We start from the raw sequence: 26,575 nt of genomic DNA, 5'->3' as shown, positions 1-26,575 counted from the left end.
ACTGATGGGTGTCTGAGGTCACTGAGGCATCCTAAAAGTGAAGCTGTTGGAGCCAGGCTGGGAGAAGCAGGGGTTTGTTAAGCTGCTGGATTTGAGGACTTTGGTGTTTAAACTCTTCTTGGAAGCTTCCTGCTCTGCCCCTGCCTTGAGCTTCCAATTCCAGCATCATCTTTGACCTGCAACTCATTTATTTCTCACACACATCCAAGAGTCGTGTCTGAGGCTGGAAAACTCCACAAAATGCTTCTTTCCTATTCCTCATCCCCAAAATCTTTTTTTTTTTTGGGCTTTCGTGTTTCTATCAGTGCAGATTTCTCTCAGGTTGCCTTATCATGTGCAGAGATTAATAAAAAAATGGAAGACTCAAACCAAATAGCACAAGAATCAAAATAATCTTGAAACATTGGTTTTGTTTCCTCCTGGCCTAGTCTGTCATCACCCTGGTTGATGTTGGCACTGGATTAGGAAAAAGAGCTATGGAAGAGTGAAAAGCATCTGAAAGCTTCATTTTTGGAGAATACAAAGCTTGATTAGTGATCCTTCTGGATCTTGGGATAGTGATCCACTTAAAAAGACCAATGGATCAAAATGCCACATCTTGAACCAAGCCCAAGTGCTTCTGGAGGCCACAGAAAAAGAAGAAACAGAAAGAATATTACAAATACTCAAGAGTATTGTAGCTTACTAGAACAGGGACTCAGTGCAGGTAAAGAGCAACTAAATAATTTTCTGAGTCATGACCTGTGTAGTCAGAAGTGCCCTTCACTGACTGCTCCAAGAGTAAAATGGTTTCAGGCAATATCTTGACTTTCTAGGCCTGTTTGGAGAATGCTGAAAAACTGAGTAGGTAAGAACCAGCAGAACCCTTTCAGAATATTCATCCTGCACAGAAAGAATGGCAGCATTTGGTGACTTTTTCTGTAGGAAAAGGCTTTTTTATGTAGGATCTTCCAGAAATTTTGCTTCAGCCTTGATACTATAGATGACCACATTTTCTACGTCATTTTAAGTATTTTGCCAGGAGAAATAAAATTAAGGTCCTGAGAACAGGAATGAGAAAAGAAAAAAAAAATAAATTGTGTGGTTGTTTACTTAAGGCATGTTGGGTTTTTGAACTACATTTGCTTTGGAGAGAGTGCAGAGATCAGTTTTAGCCTGAAGGTCAGATTTGGGACCCTCAACTCTGAGATGACAACAAACCATCAAAATCAGGTTAATCAGGGCAACAGGTGGAGAAACATTTGGAAAAGAAAATACTGGAGACAACTGAAGTGTCAACTACTCAGCAGAGGGAAAAGGTAATTTATGAATGATTTTACTATGCTGGATTGAAAGATAGCCCATGTCAATCTCACTAAAATAAAAATAAAAATGATTATAAATTATATTAACTTGATGAAGCTTCCAGGTTTCCCATCTGGACGTCACCCAGCACTCTCCTGTGCTGCTTTGTGTATGCACCACCAAAGTTTTAACTCTATTCTTATTATTATTTTTTAAGTGCTGTGAATCTCTTCTCTCTCAACAAGGGTGGTGAGAGAAAGAGAGGAAGCTTATAAATCATTTGCCCAGAGGAGTCATCATTTCATGAATATATTTGCTCTCTGCCAAGGGACCAAAGAGAGGTCAAGTGATTTAATTTAACAAATCCAAGTAGCCACCAGAAGAATGCACGTCCCTTGACGTGTTTCAATGCTGTTTATAAAGTGGTTTATTTTTATAAAACCTTCTCCTTCTTCTCCTCTGCCTTCCCTTCTTCCACACATCCTCCATGAGAAACCCCAGGGGATTTATTTCATGCACAAAACCTTTAGGGCAGGTAGGGATGATCACTACCTAAGTCATCTGGAGGCTTTACCTGACAAATCTTTCCTTGAAGTTGACAGACCATTAAAATGCAGCCACTGGGTAAGAGAAATGAATAATTCTTGTGTTTTATTATTTCAGCAGTTCAGAAAAGGCTTAGGAAAAGGTGACCACGGAGCACTGGAACACAAGCAAACAGCTGGGACACACAGCTGGGACAAAAGGCACTTGTTCTCATGAACAGCAGGATTATTCAAGTTCAATTTACACAGTGTCAATTTGCTGAAAAGAAACCCTCTGGTTCCCAGAAAAACCTGAAGGTTTAATGGCACCATCTTGTCTTACTTGGAGTTTGAGGTACACATACTGGGCCTTTGGGAAAGAAGGACAAATGTCCAAGACAAAATGGTTCTTGTCAGAGGTGTTGTAAGAGCAACTTGTGATATTTTTCATCAATATGTGATTTGGTCTGATCTGTAAAACACCTCAGAGGTGCCTTCCATTCATTGTGCCTCTGATTCATCCTGTTTAGTCAACTCAGTTTTTAAATTCCGAATTAAACTGAATTAAATTAAATTAAATTAAATTTCCAACAAAAGCCCCCTTGGACATGAAAATTCACTCCAAGTATTTGATATAAAGACTAAGATACTCAATACCCCTGCATCACTTGATGTGCAAGGAGAAATCAAACTCATCTCACTCTCCCCACATCTGCAGTGATAACAGGAGTAAAAATTGCCTTTTTCTCATTTAAGCAAGCAGACAGAACCCAGAGGTTCAGGTCAGTCCTGCTGACAACATGAAAATCCATAAAACTCTTCTGAAGTAAATTCAGAAATTAAAAATTCCCAGGAATGCAGAGCTCAGTGTGAGTTGTCCTGCTCCCTGGAATCCCTCTGTGCTCTCAGCACACTGGGATACCCTTTAAGGTGGTTTTTTCCCAAAATGTGCCAATCCCACACCTCTGCTCCAGTCCTGGAGAAGGACTTTTCCAGCTCTTCAGGAGGATGTGACCACCCATCCATGTTTTTACTGCCAAAGTCTGCAAGATGAATCCAGGCCTCAATTCTTGAAATTCCTGAGCTGCCTGCTGTAGTTGCATTGACACCATCTTTAATTCTTATTTCAACTATATTCTTGTTTAATCCTTTTTTGGTTTGGTTTTTTTTTTTGTTTTTTTGTTGTTTTTTTTTTAACAGAGGAATGAGTCCTGGCTCTTCTGAGTGATGGAGAATGGAGCAAATCCCAAATTTTACCAGCATGGATGGTGCTTGACATAAGAGGAATGAGACTCAGGAGCCCTTTCCACAAAGCTAAAAATCCATGGTAAAGGCAGCAGGGATGCAAGGAACAACAATTAGAGAGAGAAATAAAGAAATGGAATAAAAGTTAAGGAAAGGAATATCCTGGAATGTGCAAAGGGCTTCCATCAATATTCTGCACCCAGTTCATGTGTTGTCACTGCCTTGTGACTGCTTTTTCCTGTGGTACATTAAATCACTTGTTTGGGATTGGCTTATTATCATAAACAACACCCAGTTCCTGGTAAAATGGCAATAAAATAACAATCCATGACTGCTGGAGAAGACTTCTTTGCCCCCAAATTTCTCACCAAGGGGCAAGGACATCCAGCTTAACCAAAACTCTGCCTGTCAAGCTCTTCTCAGGTCCTTTATGCTAAACTGGCCAGGACTGATCTCACCAGCGAGCTCTGTGATGTCCAGGTGCTATAAGGACATTTAAGGATTTGTTAAATATTCCATTGGGATTACAAAAGCTTCTGCTCATCTTCTTATTGAAACTGGATCATGGCATGACAGAATAGTTTGGGTTAGGAGGGTTTAAAGATCACCAAATTTAAATTCCACTTTCTGCCATGGGCAGGGACACTTCCACTAAGCCAGGCTGTGCCAAGCCCTGTCCAACGTAGCCTGGAACCAGAGATCCCTTCCAAACCAGGAATTCCCAGCTGGGGAGGTCCCATCTCCATGTCCTGAGGAACAAGTGCCTTGGATTGAAGCTCACTGCAAGCAAGGGGAGCAGCTCCACCACCTCAGCTCCACATTCCTGCAGCACAGAGTCTCTGGCAGCAACTACAGCCATGGCCAAGAGCTGCAAAACCTCATGCAAACCACTGCCAAAAATTCCAGCTAACCAAAGCTTGGGTCATTCCTCTGAGAGCACTACCACAAAACTAAGAAAAAGCACGTTTTCCATTGGCCCAGTGATTATTTTAAAGTCATTCGTTCACAGAAATCAAGAGCTGCTCACACTGAACTGTAAAAGCCATAAAGGCTGAGCAAGATTTGAGAGAAAGTCTCAATGTTTATCTCATCTCCAGGCTAATATTCACTGGCAGATATTTAGATATTTGCTTGCTTTCATGTCTGTTTTTTTCAGCTGAGAGGGAGTTATTTCTGAAATTACTTCACCCTGTCCAAAAATCTGTGAGAGATGGCACTGAACAGCTCCAGCTCTTTAAGAACCCATCAGATGCACCCAAGGAGAAAAGTTCTCTGCTTTGTACCAGTTCACACTGCATTAATGACAGCATTTCAATGGAAAAACTCGTTTGCTCTGTGCTATGCAAATGAGGCACCACCAGCAGCATCTTCAAAGCAGGAAATAAAAGCGTGTGAGTGAGCAAAATCAACTTTATAGTGAGATAAAATTATTATCCCACTCATTAGGTGGACCTAATGCATTACCTCTGCTGGGACCTTTGGACTCTGAAACATGCAATGAGAGAAATCATTGAGGGGAAGGGAGGAGAAAAACAGAAATCATTAAGAATCCTAATCTTTAATTTTTGCTTTAAAAGCCTTACAGTATTGAAACACCCCACAGTTCTCTCCAAATAGAAGTTGCTACAAACACTTTATCACCTGCACATATTTTAGCATTCTCTCCATGGATCAGATGTAGCAGATTTAGCAACCAATGCTGGAGCACTACATCAAAATTCTATTATTCTGTGCAACTGCATTATGCATTAAAATGCCTTGTCACCACCAGATTCTCCCCCTCAAAATGACTCCACACTTGCTGGGCAGAATATCTATCAGGAGGAGATCCTTCAGTTGATCTAGGATTTGGAAAATAAGCTTAAATTTAATTTTTCACCTTTTAAAGGAATGCTTTGGGTCTACAATGGTGTTTTTAAGGAGTGAAATGGGCTGGATTATCACCCACCACAAGATGAGGACCACTGGGAGGTCAGGGACTTTCTTCACAGCCTTTATTCTGTCTAGAGCTGGACTTGAACTGACCTAGGGACCCAAACCTCTTCCTTTCTCCCAGAATTTTTTCCTCCACCCAGGTGAAAGCTCTGGAAGAGCTCTAAAGCTGGAAAATGCTCCTGAGCATCCCACAGGGGCTGGGACAAGAGCTGGGAACTTCCCCAGAGAGGCCCAGAGCAGCACATCCAAACCTATTTCTGTCCCAAGGATCCAGGAGCACATGGGGGTGGCCCATTTTTCACAGATATTTCCTTTTTATGCTCCTAATCACTGGTAGAGTAGAGAAATTTCCTTTTTTTCCCATTTTTCCCAGGAGATCTGCAGATACTCACCCTGTTACTGCTCAGGTTATAAGGGGGGGCTAAATCCTGGCGGCTTGCAGAAAGCTGGAAGAGTTAAAAGAAGCAGAATTATTTCTTAACAAGAACTTCCAAAAATTCATAACTATGCCTCTTGACTAGTAAGGCTGAAAAGAAACAGTTTTGTGGTTAAAGCAGAAACAAAATCCAAGAAATTAAAGGTGAAAAATTAATTCTTGACCTGGGAGGAGCCAGAATTTGTCATTACTTTGATAATCAGTTCTATCAAATAATTTCTTTCCAAATTTTGGGTAGAAGAAGTCTCATTTTTATGCACAACACTGGTACAAAGCTTAAGTTCAGCTTATACTTGTAACTTGTTTTCACATCTTCTAAAGAAAAAGAGAAAAAAAAACCCTTCAACTTGGAAAGGAAATGAAAAATATCCATTATTCAGGGGGAAAAAAACCTGAACAGCACAGAGGGGTCAAAAAGAAGGAAATTCATTGCTCTATTCCATGACTCCAGGACCTGAGAATGAAGAGTGGAGCTGCTGGAGATGCCAGCAGGGAGAACTCACCCGGTTCACGTTGGGGGAGCTCAGGCTCCTGCGGTAGAGTTTTCCTTTTCCCATCAGCTGCTCCTTTACAGCAACTTCCTGGCAGTCACAGAGAGCAAAACGGAGAAAATAAATGTATTTGGCAAGAATTAAAGCTCTGATCATCCCAGGATAGCTTTGTCTACACAAGTAAAATGTTTCTGAGCTGCCTTGTGGCACAGGCTGCTGTCTGTAAAGTTTACACGGCTAAAATTATGAATGGATAAATTTTAACATCTGGTATTTTGCTGATTGGCACGTGTAGGATTTTGCAGTCTTGATTCTAGGAGATGACAGAGATGCAAAGACTGAGACTCTCTTTCCTAGCTGTGCTCCTATTTTAATCCTTTAAACTAATTATAAATGACAGGGAACTTGCTTTCAATATTTAAAGTGCATCACACTTCCCTGTGAATTTATAGTGGGCAGGCACAAGCTCCAGCTTGTTTTGCATAACTTTTCTCTTTGTGCTTGCATAATTTATATCCAGGAGAACAATTTTCAACAAATGTTTTTCTCTCCTGTATTTTTCCTGGTAAACAGATCAAGTTATAGTACTTAAAATTAACCCAATCAATGTCTTTTTTTTTATTGGCAGGATGGCTTTGGTGAATTCAAAGTAGAATGTGGGCAAAATGACAAAAATTCTACTGGCAACTGCAGAAACTATTGGTAGAGCTTCAGAAAGCAAAAGCTTGTCACAGACATGTTTTATGAAAAATCCTTTCCTTAGGATTTTTTCTCCTGAGAAGCTGAGAGGCCTCAGGACAGGAACAAAATGTACACAATGATTATCTGCTGCTGTGGAATGCAACAGGTGCATCTGGGATTGGTCTCATGTGGTTGTTTCTAATTAATGGCCAATCACAGCTGTCTGGACTGTCTGGGTCAGTCACAAGCCTTTGTTATCATTCTTTCTTTTTCTATTCTTAGCCAGCCTTCTGATGAAATCCTTTCTTCTATTCTTTTAGTATAGTTTTAATATAATATATATCATAAAATAATAAATCAGCCTTCTGAAACATGGAGTTAACATTCTCATCTCTTCCCTCATCCTGGGACCCCTGTGAACACCACCACAAAAGCTAAGGCCACACAACTCCATTTCCTGAACCAGAATTAGCAATGAACAACCTTAAAACCAAACCAAGCCCCCCAGAACTGAGCCCTGAGCAGGGAACTCCCAGCCCCATCCATGCTGGAGCTGCGTGAGGACATCTCTGCTCCCCTGCATCTTTGCCACAGGCCCACTTTGGGAGGCTGAGGTGTGCACTGGGGTATTTTTGGGGGTTGCTGGGTATTCTGTGTGTGCTCAGGAGGGTGTTTGGATGGCACACAGTGTTCTCAGCACTCCCTGCTGCAGCCAGACCTGGCGCAGCCGGTCCAGCGTGAGGATGTTCTCCACGGCCAGGACGCTCCGCAGGTATTTCTCAATGTAGGCTTCAGAGTCAGCTGAAGCTGCATCTTCCACGTTTGCTGCCATCCTGGCCAGTGCCTCCCTCTCCTCAGCCCCCTGAGCATCCTGGGGAGGCAAAAAGAGAGGGCAGAACTTGAAAATAAAACCAAAATCTCCCATGTCACTCCCAGAGAAAATGCATTTTTAAACCACGCGGCACCAGCTCAGCACTGTTTGTCCTTAAGCTCAGAGGCAAATGAGAATCATGAGAAACAAGAGAATAGTTTAGGTTGGAAGAAACCTTAAAACTCATCTCATTCCACCCCCTGCCATGGGCAGGGACACTTTCCACCATCCCAGGTTGCTCCAAGCCCTGTCCAACCTGGCCTTGGACACTTCCATGGATGGGGAGTTCAGAACCTCTCTGGGCAATCACTGCCTCACCACCCTTGGAGAAAAGGATTTCTTCCTAAAATCTATTCTAAATTTCTTCCTAAATATCTATTCTAAATTTCTTCCTAATACCCAATTTAAGATTCTGATCCAAATAAACACCTTGTGCCATGCAACCTGCACAGGTGCTCCTGCCACTGTCACAGACATCTCAAGCTGTACGTGGTTATTGTTTTGAGGCTTTTTGGGCTCTTTCTGAGAGTCTCACAGCAAGACATTGCCATTAATTAGCAAAAGGGCTGCATTCAGATATTTCATAATTAAAAAGTGCTTGAGCACATTTGGGGCGTTATCTAACCTGAGAGGAAAACAAAATTTCAAGTGAGCTGCAAGAAGCAAAAAAAATAGAACATTGCTTGAGAAGCATTTCAACACAGAGTGCAAAATGCAGCAGAACATGAAAGAGCCAGGCAGCAATCAGAGTTTTGGCTCTTCATGTGTTAATGTTTTCACAAGTGCCCTGATAGAGCATCTCTTTGGAAAGAAAGGATTAGCATCTAACTGAGAATATGCTCAGGAATCAAGAGTTGCATAAAGACATTACTGAGAAAAAGCCACTTTGTTATTTTTTTCCATAGATTCTCGTGCTCCCCGCAGCAGGCACTTCACCTGCCCATTTTTCCTCCCTCTTTTTCCCCCCCCATCTCTCTTCAAACTGCCTCTTCAAGGACTTGAGCAAATAGATGCTCACTCAACAAAATACACAGTGACACTGATGAGACAGAGGCTGCTGCTAAGTCACAGCATGTAAAGGAACAGGCTCCATCTTTTACAAACCGCAGTTTATGCTGGCAGCAGCAAGAGCCAGGACGCTCAAAATGAGGGGGGAAAGCACAAAATTGGAGGCTCTTGGCCAATTTGAGACACTCTGGTTTCTTCCTCACCTCTGGAATGTTTGAGACTATCTCAAAAGTGACGCCACAGCCAGGGATGGAACTTCGGGGGGACATCCTCCGGAGGAAACTCTGTGCAAAACCCTGTGGGGAGGAAACACAAGGAAAACGTGGGCTGACAGATTCCAGCTGAAATAAACATGAGGAAAATGTGGATTAACAGATTCCAGCTGTGGATTAACAGATTCCAGCTGAAATAAATACAGTTCACAATGAAAGAAGCCCAAACTCCAAAGTCTAACCAATAAATATGTAAGAGCCAAAGATTTCAAACTGGAAAAAAATCATTTGCTTGCTTATTGTGGATACAGAGAAGGAGTCACTTCCTTCCTTGCAAGGTGACTGTTTCACCAAGCATCAGCTGCTTTTAGAGGTGCTTTTTTTTTTTCTTGACAGAGCCCTAGGTGACTTGTCTTGAATATTGACAAGTACAGACATTAAATTCTTGACCAAAGAGATCGTTATGAAGAATGATTTAAGGGGCATGGTCATTGTTTATGCTGACTTGGCGCCTTGCAGGGTTAAGAACTGGACTGTTGAATTAATGCAGAGATGAGTCATTCAAAGATGCTGCTGAGACAAACTCCCAGGAAAGGTTATTGACGGGGGTTTTCAGAAAAACAGGAAGAAAGCCAAAGATTCTGTGTCGGATGAAAGTAAAAAAACGGCACTGACTAAATCTGTAGAAAACAGAATTGATGAAGACTTCACCCGGTTGTGATTATTGGCACATTCAATTGATCTGTTCAATACAGTCTCCCATTCCATATGACAAAAAATTCACTGCTCTTCCCTTGCTGAGAAAAAGCTTCTGCCTGATGGAAGCACCAAGAACTGGGGTTCTACTTCCAGCACTGGGAGTTGCCTTCAGGGTTTCTGGGTGTGACCACACCTATTCCCTTTGCTCTTGCTTCAGATTTTAACTACAGATGTGCAACCAGAATAACAATCCAGGCTTTCTGCTTTGTCATTATCACTACCAGGGGAGGCTGGATGCTCAGACAGTGCTGAACAAACTCCTTCCTCCCCCATCGTTCTCAGAATTTATATTATTTTCAGGGCATGATGCTGCAAATGGAATGACAACTTCACTGCCTGCCATTTATCAAACACCCTGCTCTCACCTACACATTATTATTGTAAGAGCATCAGCTGGAAAACATAAAGGACCAAGAGTGATTAACTCTGGTGAATTAACACAAGGGATCTCTCCTTCAACTATTCCTAGGTGATACCTGGAGGTGTAAATACAAATGGTTAGCAGCAATGTGTGGACCTAATACAGGGCTAGGGAAACACAGAAGTTCCTTTATGCAAAATACAAACTCTTGAGCTCACAAGAAATTAACTCTTCTTCTTTTTCCAGTGAGAAAGCCCTTAGTGGTTAATAGAAAAACTAATTCCTCATATTTAGATGCCTTAAAAAAACAAGCTGTGTCATCATCCACAACACAAGGGATAGCAGGAAAACAACTTGGCAGCTCAAAGCCTCACTGGACGCCGCTGATCCGGCGCTTCCACCCGGGCTGAGATGAGGGGAGAGAGGAGGGAATGTGAGTCCTGGGAAGTGGGAAGGGCTGCAGGAGCTGTTACCTGTCTGCCATAGACGTTGACACAGATGCGCTTGCGCAGCACCAGCTGCATCTCTGCAGGGTGGCTGAGCTGGACAGTGGCTCTGACAATCAGGTAAACCCTCTCCTCCGCCGCCGTCCCCTTGCTGAGCTGGATGCAGTCGTGGACCGTGGAGTCCCATGAGGCTTCTGCTTTCACCTGCAAAAGTGGGGGGGGGGGGGGGGGGAAAGAAAATAAATGTATCCTCTAATAAGCATAATTAGGTGTATAATTAACTGTAATTAATTAAGCATAATTAGCAAAAATACATAATACATAAATTTTGAGAGTCGGCTTCTCCGTTTCTCTCCCTGTGAAGAAAAAAAATCCCTGCACTTTAGAAGAGGCCATTTAAAAATCAAGATCAGTTTGCCAAATGAAGATGTTGGGATTAAAAATGCCAACTTGCTCAAACTCTGGAACATTTCCTCTTGAAAAAAGATCTTTGAACACCCAGGATCATTGCAAATAAATTATAAAATATGCAGAAGTGCAGGACCATTTGGCCTAATTTATTAAGATAAACCAGAGAGCAACAGAGATTGCAGTGGAAATCTTCCATCACACCACAAAAATTCTCCAGTCTGTATTTGAGAAATAACTTTGCTGAAGCCCTTCTAGCAATACAGGAAAAGCTGGATTTTTTTTTTCTTGCATGTTAAAATATAAGTATTAATGAAGATTTAAATGGTTTATCTTCAAGCCATAAGAAAAATGGCCTGGTAGCCAAATTTCCAGGCTCTAAACACAAATCAGGACAAAAAAAAATCCCTAACAGAACTACCAGGAATAAAGCTCCTCTAAAAAACAAAAAAATTCAGAGAAAGGAGCAAAACTGTAAGGAATAAGTCAGAGATTCTAAACCTAATAGTAGAAATTATAAACCAACAGCTGTAAAGTTGTGAAACTATGAGTTATGTGGCAAAATGGAGGATAATGAGTGTAACAATGCAGAGGTTAAAATGTTAACAATTAAGATTGACTGTTTTTTCAGCTGGGGCTTTTGTACTCTAATTTGCTCAGGGGTTTTGCTTTGTTAAATACAAACTGAATCTCAGGTTTTTGGGATGAAGGAAGATCCTTGAGTTTTACTATTTTCCAAATCATGGTTATACTTCCAGTGAATATTCCTTGAAAACACTATTGCTCACAGGAGAAACAAGTGCTTTATCACTTTTATGACCTATTTGATGCATTATTTTCACATGTGGACATATAAAAAGAACAATTAGAAGACTGAAATTCCCTGGTCTGCAGCTTCCCTTACCTCACTGTCGTGATGCTTCACAATCTGCAGCTCAAAGAATTCCTCCTCCTCCTCTGCCACCAGAGTAGCATCCCAGCCTCCTGCCTCTGGGTCATCCAGGTTATCCTGGGAGCTGAAGTCATCAGCTGCAAACAGGAGGGGATGTGGAAGGTGAGGAAACACAAAGCAATCATCCTTTTTAAAAAACATCAGCAAGCCATGAATTCGCATTTTCATCCCCAACTCCCCACCTTGGCTACTTAGACTTCACCAACAAAATTAAAGCCGAATTGTTCCACTTAAAAAAAAAAAATATCCAATTTCTATACAGGAAGTGTGCACAAAGATTTGGGGACACAGACTCCAAGGTGCCTAATAAAGGGCAGGAATCTCCCCCCATGGCAAACACACCTTCCTTGCCCACAGGTGAATTTTCAGCTCATTTGGCATTAAATATGCGGTGCTGTTAAGATAAACTGGTGGTTGAACAGGAGAAAACACAGTACTTTTAGACCATGATTAAACAAACTCTTAATCTGGCTTCTGAGAAGCTCAACCTGTCCTGCCTAGAGTCCCTGTCCATGAATTATTAACCAGCTCCTCTCTGAAGCCACTGGATCCATGGATGTGCTGTTCCAGGTGCACAAACCACCAGTGCCAGAGGATTGCAGCCCAGGTCTCCTCCCAACACCTGAGTGTCACCTCCCCTTCTCACCTGACACCTCTCATCCAAATGTGAACTTTCTTTTAAACATCCTATCAAGGATTTGTTTAACTGATTACTTCCTGGATTTTCTTGGAGCTTCTTGGTTCCAACTCCCCATCTTTGGTAGGAGCATGTGACAAATACATTGTTCAAACTGGATCTTGCATTGGGATGCACTGAAATGGGATTATTAAAACCCTACAATTTCTTCCATACACAATATTGCTTATTTTAAAACATTAAGCAATATGTTTCAGGAAAAATGGACACTTCTCCAATACATCCATCTGCCATTCCAGGCTATGGTTAATTTTAAGAGCTTGCTTCAATTCTGAAACCTCAGTGGCTGGACAAAGTTTGTTTCCAAATTACTCTGCCATCTTAAGGACCACTTACCATTCAAGTCAAGGAATATAACAGGAATGTGGGTTTCCATACCAGCCACAGGAGTCCTAAAATACAAGACAGGGACAATGGTGGCATTTAAAGTAAGAGAGATTTACCCAGCACACGTCCCTGGTGGTCCAAACCCCCAGGACACTGCATTCAGCCTGCAATTTTTAGCCAGACCATTGATAACCTTGGCAAACATCTTTTATTTTAATTTACTGCTGCAGATTCCAAAAGACTCAAATAAATTAGTATTTCTTTTATATCAGCTCTCTTAGAATTATTATCTTCTTTGACCTCTGCTTTCTGAAGTGTTTTCTCTCTCCTAAATGCTAATAGCAAAATTAAATTTATTTAATCTGACACACACATTCATGAAACACAAACCCCTCTACTTTAGTGATAGCAGGGAAAATGGGGAAATCAGAAAAGCCAGTCTCAAAGTTTTTAAACTAACACTGATGCTGCCACTCCACAGTTATTACTCTTTCTTACAAAATACATCTTGACCCAAAACTGATGAATTTATAGTGAACAAGAGCCTTGTAATATATGAAGTGCTTGAATCATACTGAACATTCCCTCTGGTGCAAACCAGATTCTTCCTGGAGCAAGTTTCCTGCAGCTCCCCCCCTGTTTTCAAACCTAATGAAACACACTGATGTGAAAGTTATGTGTTTCCAACAAGAACTTGATGTTTTTATTATGTTTTAGAAGCTCTGACAAACTTCAGCTTCAAACTCCATGACACTCAATTCCATCAATAAATACTGTTAGAGGCTCGCTCAGAAAAGATATTCAGGAAGTTTCAAGGAACTGAAGTTGAGTTGGAGGTGAAACAACCCCAAATCCTTATCTGCAGTTGTTGCTCACAGCTGATCCAGCACAGCAGTCTCAGTCTAGTGCTCTCTACTATTTTTAATGTTCAGAAAATTACATGGAACACTTGCTGACTAAACAGAGTTTGTTCTCAAACCAGGAGTGCAACAAAATGCTCCTGGAGATGCAGTTTTATGATGAGAGGGCAGCCTTTTAAGTGAATGAACTAGGTGGTTAACATATTAGCTAATTTTTTTAAATGGCAAGTGCAGTGGTAATAAATATTGATTCCTTTTTTTCAGAAGGTTATAATTACACCCTGATCAATAACAGCATCGTTTACCAAACAGCATTTCTGGATTTCAGAGACACAACCTGATAAAATAATTTAAGCAAGAGGCCTAATTTTAACAACTTTGCTCATGCAGGGTACAGAGGCCAGATTGAAGAGAGAAAAAAAAAATGGCCACAATCCAAAGGCAGGAATGGGCTGTGCATTATTTTTATATCCCTCCTCAGGGAATGGATGTTCCTACCACTCTGCTGGAGCTCCAGGGATCCCACTGCCAGCAGAAGGAACCATCACAGCATTCCTTTCCTCTGTGAGGGTCAGCCTCATCTCCAGGAGCTGAGCCTCCCGATCCGCGTCGTCCTCGGTTTTATCTGCAAGATGTCAGGAGGGCGGTAAGGACAGCAGAGCAGCTCTGAGTGCCTCTGGCACGTGGCAGGGACTTTCTACCCCCCATGACAGAATGAACCTGCTCTGCTCACAACCCAGCACACCCAAAGAAACACCTCAAACCAACAAACAATTTCATAGAGGCTTCTCCAGCTTTAACTTCACCCCCCCCAAAAAAGCAAATTACTGCTGAGTTCAGAGATCCAACTCTCCATGGACATCTTTTCTAAATTTGACAACATATTGAGATAAAAAGTGTGTGCCCATCTCTCAACCTTTTGCCTTTAACAGCATTTTCCTTACCAGGCTTCCCCACGAGTTTCTGCAGCTGCTGATCAAGGTACTCCTGGCGCTTTGTTAAGGCACAGAGCCACTTCCGACGGAGCCTCTCCAAATCCCTGTCCTAAAAAGGGGAAAAAACCCACATTAAATATTGCCCCAGGAAAGCCAAGGTTTCCTGATTGTGGTTTGCACATTTTCTACAAACCCTTCTGCTCATCCTACACCCAAGCAGAAGATGAAGACACATCCAAACCCTTCAACTTTCCAGATCTTATCCGAAATATTTTTGCTTGCCAACTCTTTTGCTTTTTTTCTGTACTACCCAGCTGAAAAAAACCCCTTCATTTTATACAATTCTTTGCCCTCAAACTACTCAAAAACTCACTAACCACTGGAGCTGGAAATCCCAGTCCTCACCACTCCCCTCAGTGGGAGTTTAGCAGCCTCATGTCAGGAATCCATCCCTACCCCACACCATCCCACTCTTATGGCATCTGCAAATGTGCCCTTAAAATGATTTTTTTCAAGTGCTCATGTCCTTTAAAAAAAAAACCCAAACACCTGAGTATCCCTAAGAACATTCAGTTCCACCTCTAATATGCTTTAATCTGAAAACTTTTGCATTTGTAGGAGAGAATTTCAAATTTTTACCTGATAACTGTCCATTTCATCCTCTTCTTCCTAGGCCAAAACACAAAAAAACCATGTAATTAATTTTTTTTTTTTTTGATAGCAGGAAACATACTGAATGCAAAAGGTGTAACTATTTTAAGCAATATTAACAGTCTTACATAAAAATAAAAGTCTGAGTTTAGCAATGGTCACAGAATTAAAACCCACTGACATCCCAAAGATTTGCTGATATCATCTCATCTAAACACCAAATAGAACAATCCAATAATTATAATGGAAAAATTGACAGTAATGTTAACTATCAGAAGTCTTAATAATTGAAATAAAGTGGAATACAAGAAAGAAACAGGAGAAACACCTTAAAACATGTTGATCCTGGACAGCAAAGAAAAATGCTGTTTTACCTCTCTAGGACTTAAGTGTTTCAGCAAGTGCTGAAAAATCAAAATCTGGTATAGAATCCCAGAACTGTTAAGGCTGAAAAATACTTTTATGACCATTGAGTCCAACCATCAACCAACATCACCCCCATGGTCAGCACTGAATGTCAAGTGCCAAATCCACAGGTTTTTTGAACACTTCAGGGATGGGGATTCTACAATTGCCTTGGGCAGCTGTGCCAGGGCTGAACAGCCCTTTCCATCAAGGAATTGTTCCAAATATCCAACCTGAACCTCCCCTGGCATAATTTGAGGCTGTACCCTCTCATCCTGTCTCTGTTCCCTGGGAGAAATCCCGATCCCACCTGGCTGCCCCTTCCTGTCAGGGAATTCCAGAGAGGAAAATTTCCTCTGCAGCCTCCTTTTCTCCAGGCTGAGCCTCTTTCCCAGTTCCCTCAGCCCTTCCTGGTGCTCCAGCCCCTTCCCCAGCTCTGTTCCTTTCCCTGGACATGCTCCAGCCCCTTGGTGTCTGTCCTGTCATGGGGGGCCCAGAACTGCCCCCAAAACTGAGATGTGTCCAAATCATTGAAGGTAACTTTGCTGCAAAGGAGAAGAACTGCAAAAATCTACTGCAATTATTAGGGAATTAGAACAGCAGCCACACCAGGAGTGACAATGCAGACTTTAAACTTTTTATTCCCATTATTTTCCCAGCTATAATTCTTGACCTTCATCCCAAGCAGAGCCACTTGCAATAAGCACAACTGCCCCTCCTCACAGGGAATGGAAAAGGAATGAGGGCTCCAATCCTCAAGGAGTTATTACTTAGCTAGTTAAGCAAAAATGAGCCACCAGAGCCTACTTTTCTACCTTTATCATGAAAGCAAAAACTTAGCTAAGCTATAATTAAAAAGCTACAGAGAAGAGGCATTTCCTTAGTTCAAGGTCTTTGGAAAATCTTTCATATTCCACAGATATCTCATTTAACTGAGATAAGAGAAATGATAATGAGGGGACTAAAAATCCAGGTGCTGATGTCCGAAGCCTATTGTAAGCAACAGGTCTCATAAAATCTGATTTTCAATGGCCCTTTCCCATGGGGGTTATCAGTGTCAGGCATAACTCACTGGTGTTTCTCTCTCTCTCAAGTTGAGTTGAAGTCTTTCTCCTTGATAAAATGTACTATTTTGGGGACTGCCAGCTCTGTGGGATAAGTCTGGAACTGGTCAGTGGATCAGGAACTCACTGAGGAATAAATAAGGTGAGGCAGACAGGATGCTCCCCTGGGAATTCTCCCTACAAAACAGGCTGAAAATGGCACTTGTAGGTTGTGGGTCAAGGAAAAACTGCAAGAATCAATCATGCTGTCCTAGGAGAGAAACTTCCTCCATTCAGGAGTTTCCTGGCTTTATAGGAAGGAAATGTGGGTATCAGGGGCTGCTGTGATGGAAAAACTGCAGGGAGAGGCAGCAGGAGCATCATGGGGAATAACACGAACAATCTGCCCAGGATGCTGCTGGAAAGGTGGAAAAATTCCCCTTTTTGTACCCCAGACAGACAGTGGGAACAGACAGTGCCTTGGCTAGGAGACAACAGAAACCCCAAGTACTTCAGAGCTCAAAGGAAAAGCCATCCTGATTAAGCAAAAAAAGGGGAGCAGACATGGATTGGATCATACACTGTCAATAGGGTAAATATTTTGGGACTTCTCCTACTATTCCACTTAGCTGGCCTTGTCTCAAATCAAACAAATTCAGAGACCTGTTCTGCTGCACCAGATTTTGGCTTTGCCAGCTCCAGGGAGTCACTGAATTCTTATTTATCTTTTGGAGAGAAAAAGTCAAAGTGCACCAGAAACTCACAAGAGCACTGCAAGAAGACACTTGGAGTGTCTCCTAAAAAGAGAGGGATGCACATGGGGTGCAGTTTGTATGAGACTGTCCAAGAACTGCCCAACATCTGCTGTGGGCCATAAGTGCTTCCTGGAATTCTAACATTTGGAATTTGACACTATTTAAATATACATTGCACTGGTTTAATTTGAATTTTTAATTTGAATACTTTAGATTAATTTTTGTTTTGAATACTTACTTAATATTGTTTTCCATGTCTAATATTTGAAGTAAAATCTACACAACAAACTCCTAATGGATTTTAGTAATATTTGCATATTCTTTTCCTCTTTGAGTCTGTTAAGGCTGTGCTGCTTTCAAAAATAGGAAAAAAGTCCCAACCAAAACCAGAACCAGAAGAGACACAAAACATCTTAAAAGTGTTATTTTTGCCATTGGAAATGATTCCCTTGATGCTTTCCAGCTCTTGGAAATAGCTGACAATAAATATTCAGAGTTTTACCTGATAATTTTGTGACTTGACATGTTTTATTTGAACACAGCCAACACCAACAGATAATATGGATTCCTCCATCAGTGGCAAGGTCCCAGATTCCTGCACAGATTTCACTTCAACCTGGATTCGTCGAGATTGCCCCTGGCCAAAAAAGAACAATTTGAAATGCTTGTTTAAAAAAAAAATAATAATATAAAGTGCTGAAAGTTTAATTCCAGAGAGACCTCTACTGGCAGCCATTGGCAAGGAGAATTATATTTATCTTTTGGGAAGAACAAAGTGCTGCAATCCCAATGACCCAGTGTTTAAGAGATCCCCCTCCTGTTGCAAGGATTTATATTTACAGGATTTATGAATTTACAGAGAAAAATAAAAATTCAGCATTCAGCAGCTCCCCAGTTTATTCTTCTGGAGGGTTTTCAAACATACCCCTATAGGATTTTATTTTTAATACTTTTGAAGGTAGAAAATGGGATCTTCTTCCCACCTACAAAAGAGGAGAGCAAATAGTCTCACTGAGCTACTGGAATTTCAGTGAACTTTTTCTGGCTCTGCTCTCCTTGGCTGAAAATTCTGACTCACTGATGGTATCAGTGCAGCAAAGCAACTGCTCTTTAGTAAAATTGTAAGGGGGGGAAAAAGTAAATAAAAAGAAGAAAATTAAAATAAAAATCAAAGGAGTTGGTGAGGTCAGAGGAGCAGCCTGTATCTAACTTTTACTGATTCCTCGTGTTCTTTGGGCAACAGCTTATCAATAGCTCATCATTTTAAAAATGTGAGCTGCTCAGTTAAGCATTAACAATTTAAAGCAGGTAGAATTCAAAGAACAAAGGAGTGCTTGACTGGAAGGATCAAATAAAAGAGAACTCTTGGACCTCTTTAAAAATTAATGAAGTTCAGAGGAGGCTGATGTCCCTTCTGCCAGGTGCTGGCACAGGACAGGGCAAAAAGGTTCCAGGGAAGGCTTTGACCACCTTTAAGGTGAGTTTTGCTCTGTCTTCCACTTTACATTTGTTTTCCACAACATCACATTTTGCACCTAAGCTTGACACTTCCTTGGCCACCCAAAGCAAAGCTCCCCAGGTGTTTTTGGCACAGCTGGAACCCTGCCTGTGCCAGCTCACCTGTCTGAGCTGGAAGATGCCTCCCATGCTGACTCCTGAACTAGGAGTGCTTGGCTGGAAGGATCAAATAAAAGAGAATTCTTGGACCTCCTTAAAAATTAATGAAGCTCAGTGGAGACTGATGTCCCTTCTGCCAGGTGCTGGCACAGGACAGAGCAAAAAGGTTCCAAGGAAGGCTTTGATCACCTTTAAGCTGAGTTTTGCTCTGTCTTCCACTTTACATTTGTTTTCCACAACATCACATTTTGCACCTAAGCTTGACAACATTTCCTTGGCCACCCAAAGCAAAGCTCCCCAGGTGTTTTTGGCACAGCTGGAACCCTGCCTGTGCCACCTCACCTGTCTGAGCTGGAAGATGCCTCCTGTGCTGACATCCTTGGCAGGGGTCACCTCAACTGGGCAGTACTCCCCGTTCTCATTGAGCTCCAGGATCTGGACCCACAGCTCCACTTTGCGGGTCACCTCACTCCACCTGCAGAACAAGTCATGGATGTTTCTTCTCTTTGGATGTTTTTTTTTTCCCAAAGAAAAAGGAATTAAAACATCAAAACACTGAGCTTACAGTGCAGACTGAAGTAGCAACAACTGCTGCAAAAAATGCACCATTTGTGAGCACACAGGTACCAGCTGTGCAGAGCTTCTAAATTTTCCTGACAGCTATTTTAGTCAAACATCAGAAATAAACCTTTTCCTGATTCCAATAGAAACCCCAATTCCACATTTAAGCTCTGGTCTCAACTCCTGCCACAGAAGCTCAGTGTTGTCAGGGCAATCAGCCTGAGATGGAAGAGAGAAGAATGAAATATGACATTGTCTCACAAGCTCTCCAAATTCAGAGCACTTTCCTGACCTTCTTCATATCACTGCCTTCTCTCAATTCTTCCCAGAGCTTAATAAGAAGCAGCCATTTTTGTAGAACCTCAAAATTAAAAAGGATAGAGGTGCTCACTACTTAGCTACCAAACATAACCCACTATTTTAGAGCACCCTTTTCCTCTTTGCCATAATTCCCTGACTTTTAAATTTCCTTATATGCAGCTTAATAGTCAACATAAGATTAAGCTACAAGTAAAAAGAGAAGTAACTGCCAATAAATTAAGATGCAGAGCTGCCTTCTAATTGAAGAGGCAAAACAACTCACATTTTAAAAATGCTGCTACAATATTACTTTGGGGACATCAAATGGTGCCAGCAAACAAAAAACATCTCCCTGTGGCCTGAATTTCCATAATATTGCATATTTATCCAAATTGAGGTAATAAGGAATAGAACTTTTCCAGTGGCAGCATTACAGGGATGGCATTTCATGGCCAGGAATGGAGTCATCCAGTGGCCTTCAGTTCAAAATCTGACTCCTTACCCCAAACCTGCTTCAAAACTGGGCACCTCAGGTGGTGATTTTTCCCAAATTCCAAACCAAAGATGTATTTCCCACATGTACCTGTCCCGAAGGCTGCGTGTTTTGGCTTGAATTATTCCCAAATCCCACAGGGCTGGGTTTTTTCGGTCCCCACTCTGCTTGTGCCCATAAACTTCAATGGCCAAAGCACCATCATAAAGATGTTCCATGAAGTCTTCAGAAATATTCACAGAAACCTCCTGGAAAGGACAAATCAGTTGGTAACTGTGACTACAAGACTCAGGCTGGGAGATTTTACTGCCTTGACTTTAATAAAAGCATTTAGTAAAATCCCCCTGGTTCCCAAGACACAATCCAGGGGAAAAGAAGTGTTGGCTCAGTTTGTAAAATCAGGAGGCAGGTCAAAGGAATGTGATTTTCCAAAGATTAAAATGTATAAGGAGCTGAAAAATGACGACAGGTTGTTGCAAGCCCTGAGCCAATGGCTCAGAAAAAAATCAAAGCACATGTTGCAATGCTCAGAATCAGAAAATCAAAACTCATCAGAAGGTGTTACATCCATTTCACAAATGGGAAGAGGAATAAATTGCCCAGAGTGATGAGAAGTGCTAGAACACGTTGACAACTGGGGTGATTTGGCTGAGATTGAGCCAAGCTAACTTTGGATGTCTCTATAAAATGCCTCTGCTCAGCTGCTCCAAAGCCAGTGGGGAGAAAGAGTCTGTCCTAAATAGTCTGTTCTGACCTCTGACAACCCAACTTCAGCATCTACAGCAGCCCCATATCCCAGAATTGGGACATTTCTCTTCATTTCACCAGTTTAGAGTGATCAGCTCAGACAGTGACATCAAATATCCTCATATAAATATCCCTCATCCACAGTGAATTTTACTGTGGATAAATTCCAGTGTATGTTTCTCAAATGAACTGATGTTTTCCTTATTACCCCACTTCACCTTCAGTAATTTTTGTACAATGACCAGTGCAGAAGAATCAAACTTAAATGGACTCTGAAGACATGTGAGTTCTTATTAAAAAAAAAAATAGTGTATCAACATAATGAAATTAAAAACAGTATTAGGGCATCATGAAATAAAATATGAGAAAAGATGCAGATAAAACTGCTGCACAAACTTAACCTGGTGTTTTTTTTTTGCCTGCCTTACAGTTTAATGAATAAAACAGAAAAAGAAATTACATTGCAGTGGTCAAAGACAACCATGCACCGTGGCTCCTTGCTGATGGAAGACTGGGAAGGATCCACCTCAGGTGCAACAATAACTGGCTCCACTTGATCCCAGAATGTGTATTTGCAGAACACAAAGTTGGACAGGTGCTGTGGCAAACCTGTAGCTTGAAGTATTTTAATCTGGAAAGGAGGTGAGAAAGAAATGAAAAGCACTTATTCATCAGGCATGGAATTAAAAACATCACCTAGCAGAACAATGCTCCACTGCAAAGGATAAAAACATAAGAACAGAAAAAAAAAAAAAAAAAGAACACTAATAAAAAAAATAAGAACAGGAAACCAAAAACAATTCAGCAAATAAAATTTCTGCACTGATACCCATTGGAGACAATGTTTGGAGTGCAGCAGCTGAGGACAGTCACTAGATGTCACCAGGCTCATGTTTCCTGGAAGGGACATTCTGCTCATTTTTAATGGTGAAATGCACCAAACTCATTGCAATTGAAGAGAATTAAAAAAAAAAAAAAATCTCATATTTCCAGTGGCTCCTTTATGCTCAAAAAATCCTTGGTTTAAGATACTACTTGTTCTTATTCTGTGATGCTGGAAATAACCTAAAATCAACTCCAAACAATGCAAAATTAGCCTGTCCTCTCATCAAATCAATGCCAAATAGAAACAAAATGTTGTGAATTCTCATTCTGATCTAAACAAAGCCATCATATTCACCATATATTTAATAAACTTTCATTCTCCATTTGTCAAATTAAGACCAAATGAGCAGGACTTCTGAAGTATGATCCTCATGATCAGGCAGGAGTATTTTTTGCCAAAAATGCCCCATCCAGCTTGTAAGCACTGGAGCTCTATGGGACAGGATAAAAAGTGGGGGGAAAAAAAAGCACAATTTCTCCCAAATTGTTCATATTGTCCAGAAGTCAGCAAGGCTGGGGACCACTCCCTCTAACGTTTTTTGCCTTTCTTTTCTTACCTGTAGCTTGTAGTTTTACTATCACAGAACTGCTAGTAAATACTTCCTATTAACTTTCTTTTTATTACTAACAGTAATAAATACACTGTCCATATTTTACAAAATATTTAATATTTAGAGAAAGAAATATTGAGAGAAACAGAAATATTAAGAGATAATGATTCCTAGAATGACGGGAGTTTATCTCCCATCTCTTGATTGGATTCTGCAGTGATTCTTGAATTGGATATTGCAGTGCCAATCCTAATACAAAAACCTTCCCTGGATTCCAGTAAAATTCCTGGGGTGAGCCTTTGGCATATTAATGTAATTAATGAAAGGAATAAACCCCATCTAATTATCTTGTGTTACTTCAGCCATTCCAGAAACAAAATAAGGTTACAAAGAGAAGACATCCAATGTCCAGAAGCCAAGGATTTCTTTCTGACTCAGGACAGGAAGAGAAAAGCTTGCTCAGAGGTTGGGATACACCTGGAACTCACCCTGCAGACAAGTTTTCTCTCTGGGATGTCATTTTCATTTGAGTAGTCAGGACTGTCCTCACCTCCCACCAGCCTGTCATCGATTTCCCCGCTCACTCGAACAACTTCCACGTGGAGACGACCTGAAACCTGGCAGGGCAGGAGTCAGAGTTATTTGTGTGCCAGAAAACAGTGACAGCCCCTCCCAGTCTGTAAGGAGCCATCACTTCATTCCTTTTTGCACTCTGCATTTGCTGCACTATGTGAAGAATGCTGTGGAGCAAGGATCAAAAAGCCTTTGTTGCAAAAACCATAAAGAAATCAGACACTGGGGTGACTTGGGGAACAATTTCACCTTCAAACCTGTCTCTGGAGGGTCTGCAAAGTGCACACTTCATGCAGAGCATGGAGAATGTTGCCTGGTGTGCTCTGCTGCCTTTGGAGTTGTTCTTATAGAATATATTTAAGAACCTATTTTCTTGATGGCAGGCAGTGAAACCAGTGGAGCTATAGCTCATCCTAAGGACTTATTTTGGGCTATTTCCCTCTAGAAGCTTTCTCCTTTCACAATCACCTTGCTGGGATTCAGAGCTGTCTGAAAACTCCAGTAAAATATTATGGGATTTACACAATTCCACACTGTTAGGGAAGACCTTGAGTACATGAAACTGGAAATTATCTACTCCATGCTGGTGGTGAGATCCACAGGCTGTAATTAAACAGCTGGGTAAGGATAGATTTTAAAGAATGACAAACCTCTCCCTTCTGATTGATGATTGGAACAGCATATTGAAGCTTCACATCATAGAACAGGCACTCAAGGAAAACATTGGCTACTCCAATAAGGCTGTGGTTCTCCTGCTCATCGTAGAAGGGATCAGCTCTCCTGAAATAAGCTCTCATCACCTGCAAGCAAATCCAGAGTCTGTCAGGAATCCAAACCTCCAAGGAAACACTTCTCAAAGTGTTGCACAACCAGCCCAGTGAAAGAAAAAGGGACTCAAGCAAGAGGCCAGATTAGATCACAAGAAGAATGGAAATGGATTTTACTTTGGGTGAGGCCCGTCCTGAGCAAGTCCTCCTTAACTTTGCCAGATTCCTGAACATTAACTGCTCTTGTGTCATCTGCAGCCTCCTATTGTGTGCTCCATTCCCTCACCAAACTATGCACAAAGGCAGGGATCAGAGTGACAAGATAAGGGTTAATGAAATGCTGAGCATCAATTCAGTACTAGGAAAAGCAAAACCTCAGGGAAACTCTGCTCTCTGCATATTCCCTCCCCACCTCCACCCAACAATCCTCCTGAAAATGTAACAGGAATGCAATTACAGGAGGACTTTTTACTTACTGGGTTGTCTTCCTCACAGTCTTTCCACTCCTGGTAAAGGTCCCTCATATCCACCAGTCGATTCTCCAGCTTTTCCAGTGACCAGATCTGTTTGCCTTTCCCCTTCCTCCTCACCTGGATTGCAGGCTCACTGAGAATTGCACCTCTCTGTTTAACAATTAAAGGGATGCCAAGAAGGAATTCGTGTCACAACAGTGAAAAAAGAGCTTAAAACTAACACAAACTTGAGAATATCTTTGGGAAAAGTCTGTTCCTTTTTTTTTTTATTCTGGCTTGAGCAGCCAAATCCAAGTGTGACAGGCTCTGAGTTCAGCTGTCACAGTGTATTGGTGCTCATTTGAACTGGGCAGTCTAATCTCAGCTACAGGCACTGGTTTCCATGGATTTTCACCTTGCATAAGTGTTAGAAATGGGAACATTTAAGTATTTCACAAATACCCTCAAGTTAGAGCAGGCCTGGAGCTCCAGCTAAAATAACTAATGCCTGCAACTTTCAACTAGTGCAGACACTTAACCCCCTTTATCATCCTGTTTCTGGATGTGTCTTCTCCAGAAGACTGTGAGAAAAACTTCTAAAACAACTGACAAAAATTATGATCCTGGAATAAAATCCAGGAACAAAATTATAATCCTGGAATAAAATTTACTGCACTAACGACAGTCTGAGTATCACCAAAATACTGATTTGGCTTCAAGAAATAACACCAGCTTCAGTTGCCAGGCTGAGACACAGAAGTCTGGGTTCAGATCCCTCCTTCCAAAATTTCTAAGATTCCTGGGAAAAAATAACTGAAATCCTCTCTGCTCCAGTTCCTCCCTCCATAATGGGGATGGCAAAATTTTCACAGCTCACTGGGATGATGCAAAGTCAAATGTCCACAAAGGGATGGTAAACACTTGCAACAGATGTTACCCAACCTGCAGAGACTTTGTCACTCTGCAACAGCAGCAAGTGGGAACTTCAACACCAGGGGAAAGGTCTTGCACCCAAACATTTATCTCTTAAGGGACATTATAAAATTTTCATGGTATAAAATAAGATAAGGATGTAGCAGAGATGTATTTAACGCACATTAGTGGAAAACTAACTCAATCATTATAGTTAAAGAGATCTGAACACTGAGGGACAAACTTACTAAACAAGCATTTAATTCAGTCAGGGTGACTGTACCTTGCTGTTGGCATTAAGGCTTGAAGCTGGGATCTGGAGGGTCACTTTGTACTCTGTCCTCTTGTCCAGTTCCTCTCCAATAAAATTGGCTTCTCTCACGTACAAATTGGCTTTAACAATCTGCTCTCGCAGCTTCCTCAGGCTGTGGGTCAGCATTTCTTCCCTGGAACAATGGGAATGGGAAGGGGAGACAGGGAAAATCATGAGGTTCATGAGAAGCAAAATAAATGGGTGAGGAGACAACTGAGAGCTTGTGGGTGAGGATTAAAGAGGGAAGGGACAGGTGATATTATAGAGGGGCTGCTACAAATATTGGACAGGTGAGCCCCTCCATGAAACCCAGAAGCAACCTCATGTTCATAAGCCCTGGACTCCACCTGAACTCATGCAAAGGTTTGGACACTGCCCCACACAACATCCTGGGGTCCATCCCGGGGCTCCCAACAGAAGGAGAACATGGTGGAAGTCCAGAGGAGGCCAAGGAGCTGCTCCAGAGCTGGAGCCCCTCTGCTCTGGAGCCAGGCTGGGAGAGCTGGGGGGGCTCACCTGGAGAAGAGAAGGATTCAGGGAGAGCTCAGAGCCCCTTCCAGGGCCTAAAGGGGCTCCAGGAGAGCTGGAGAGGGATTTGGGACAGGGGATGGAGGGACAGGACACAGGGAATGGCTTCCCACTGCCAGAGGGAAGGGATAGATGGGATATTGGGAAGGAATTCTTGGCTGAGAAGGCCCTGGCACAGGGTCCCCAGAGAAGCTGTGGCTGCCCCTGGATCCCTGGAAGTGTCCAAGGCCAGGCTGGATGGGGCTTGGAGCAACTTGGGACAGTGGAAGGTGTCCCTGCCCATGGTAGGGGTGGAAGTGGAAGGACTTTCAGGTGCCTTCATACCAAAATAATTTTATCATTATATTTATATAATTTGTATTTTTAACACAAAAAATCAGGTGTATGAAATTACATTTCAACTGGGAACCACCCCCCCACATCTGCATGATTTTAGCAATATGAAAATTAGAGTGCTGCTGGCTTTGGAGACTTCTCCATGCATCTGCTGAACAGGCAGCTTTTGTGTGGCTCATTCCTGAGTTTTTCCCACCACAGATGTGGATGTTCCATGTTACAGAGAAAGGTTTATTCAGACATGAGCCACTTGC

At 41.8% G+C, this 26,575-nt stretch overlaps 1 protein-coding gene across 3 annotated transcripts in view; it reads right to left on the bottom strand.

Moving 5' to 3' along the window:
* KIF13B (kinesin family member 13B) overlaps positions 1 to 26,575 on the bottom strand; it is a 124,492-nt gene that overhangs the window by 21,565 nt on the left and 76,352 nt on the right. For all 3 annotated transcript variants that reach the window (XM_071447761.1, XM_071447768.1, XM_071447776.1), the window contains 18 exons: positions 25,428 to 25,590; positions 24,257 to 24,403; positions 23,664 to 23,813; positions 22,929 to 23,057; positions 21,465 to 21,635; positions 20,348 to 20,505; positions 19,246 to 19,378; positions 17,789 to 17,923; positions 15,072 to 15,101; positions 14,442 to 14,541; positions 13,996 to 14,122; positions 12,647 to 12,702; positions 11,566 to 11,690; positions 10,281 to 10,457; positions 8,679 to 8,771; positions 7,315 to 7,467; positions 5,928 to 6,005; positions 5,381 to 5,434 (listed from right to left, as the gene is read on the bottom strand). In XM_071447761.1, the coding sequence (XP_071303862.1) occupies positions 5,381 to 5,434; positions 5,928 to 6,005; positions 7,315 to 7,467; positions 8,679 to 8,771; positions 10,281 to 10,457; positions 11,566 to 11,690; positions 12,647 to 12,702; positions 13,996 to 14,122; positions 14,442 to 14,541; positions 15,072 to 15,101; positions 17,789 to 17,923; positions 19,246 to 19,378; positions 20,348 to 20,505; positions 21,465 to 21,635; positions 22,929 to 23,057; positions 23,664 to 23,813; positions 24,257 to 24,403; positions 25,428 to 25,590 (2,179 nt within the window). The remainder of the gene's footprint in view (positions 1 to 5,380; positions 5,435 to 5,927; positions 6,006 to 7,314; positions 7,468 to 8,678; positions 8,772 to 10,280; positions 10,458 to 11,565; positions 11,691 to 12,646; positions 12,703 to 13,995; positions 14,123 to 14,441; positions 14,542 to 15,071; positions 15,102 to 17,788; positions 17,924 to 19,245; positions 19,379 to 20,347; positions 20,506 to 21,464; positions 21,636 to 22,928; positions 23,058 to 23,663; positions 23,814 to 24,256; positions 24,404 to 25,427; positions 25,591 to 26,575) is intronic.

Source organism: Agelaius tricolor, unplaced genomic scaffold (assembly GCF_023055355.1).
Source record: "Agelaius tricolor isolate 1412-34295 unplaced genomic scaffold, bAgeTri1.0.p SCAF_1, whole genome shotgun sequence".
Classification (NCBI taxonomy): Eukaryota; Metazoa; Chordata; class Aves; order Passeriformes; family Icteridae; genus Agelaius; species Agelaius tricolor.
This window is presented reverse-complemented; position numbering and strand designations above follow the sequence as displayed.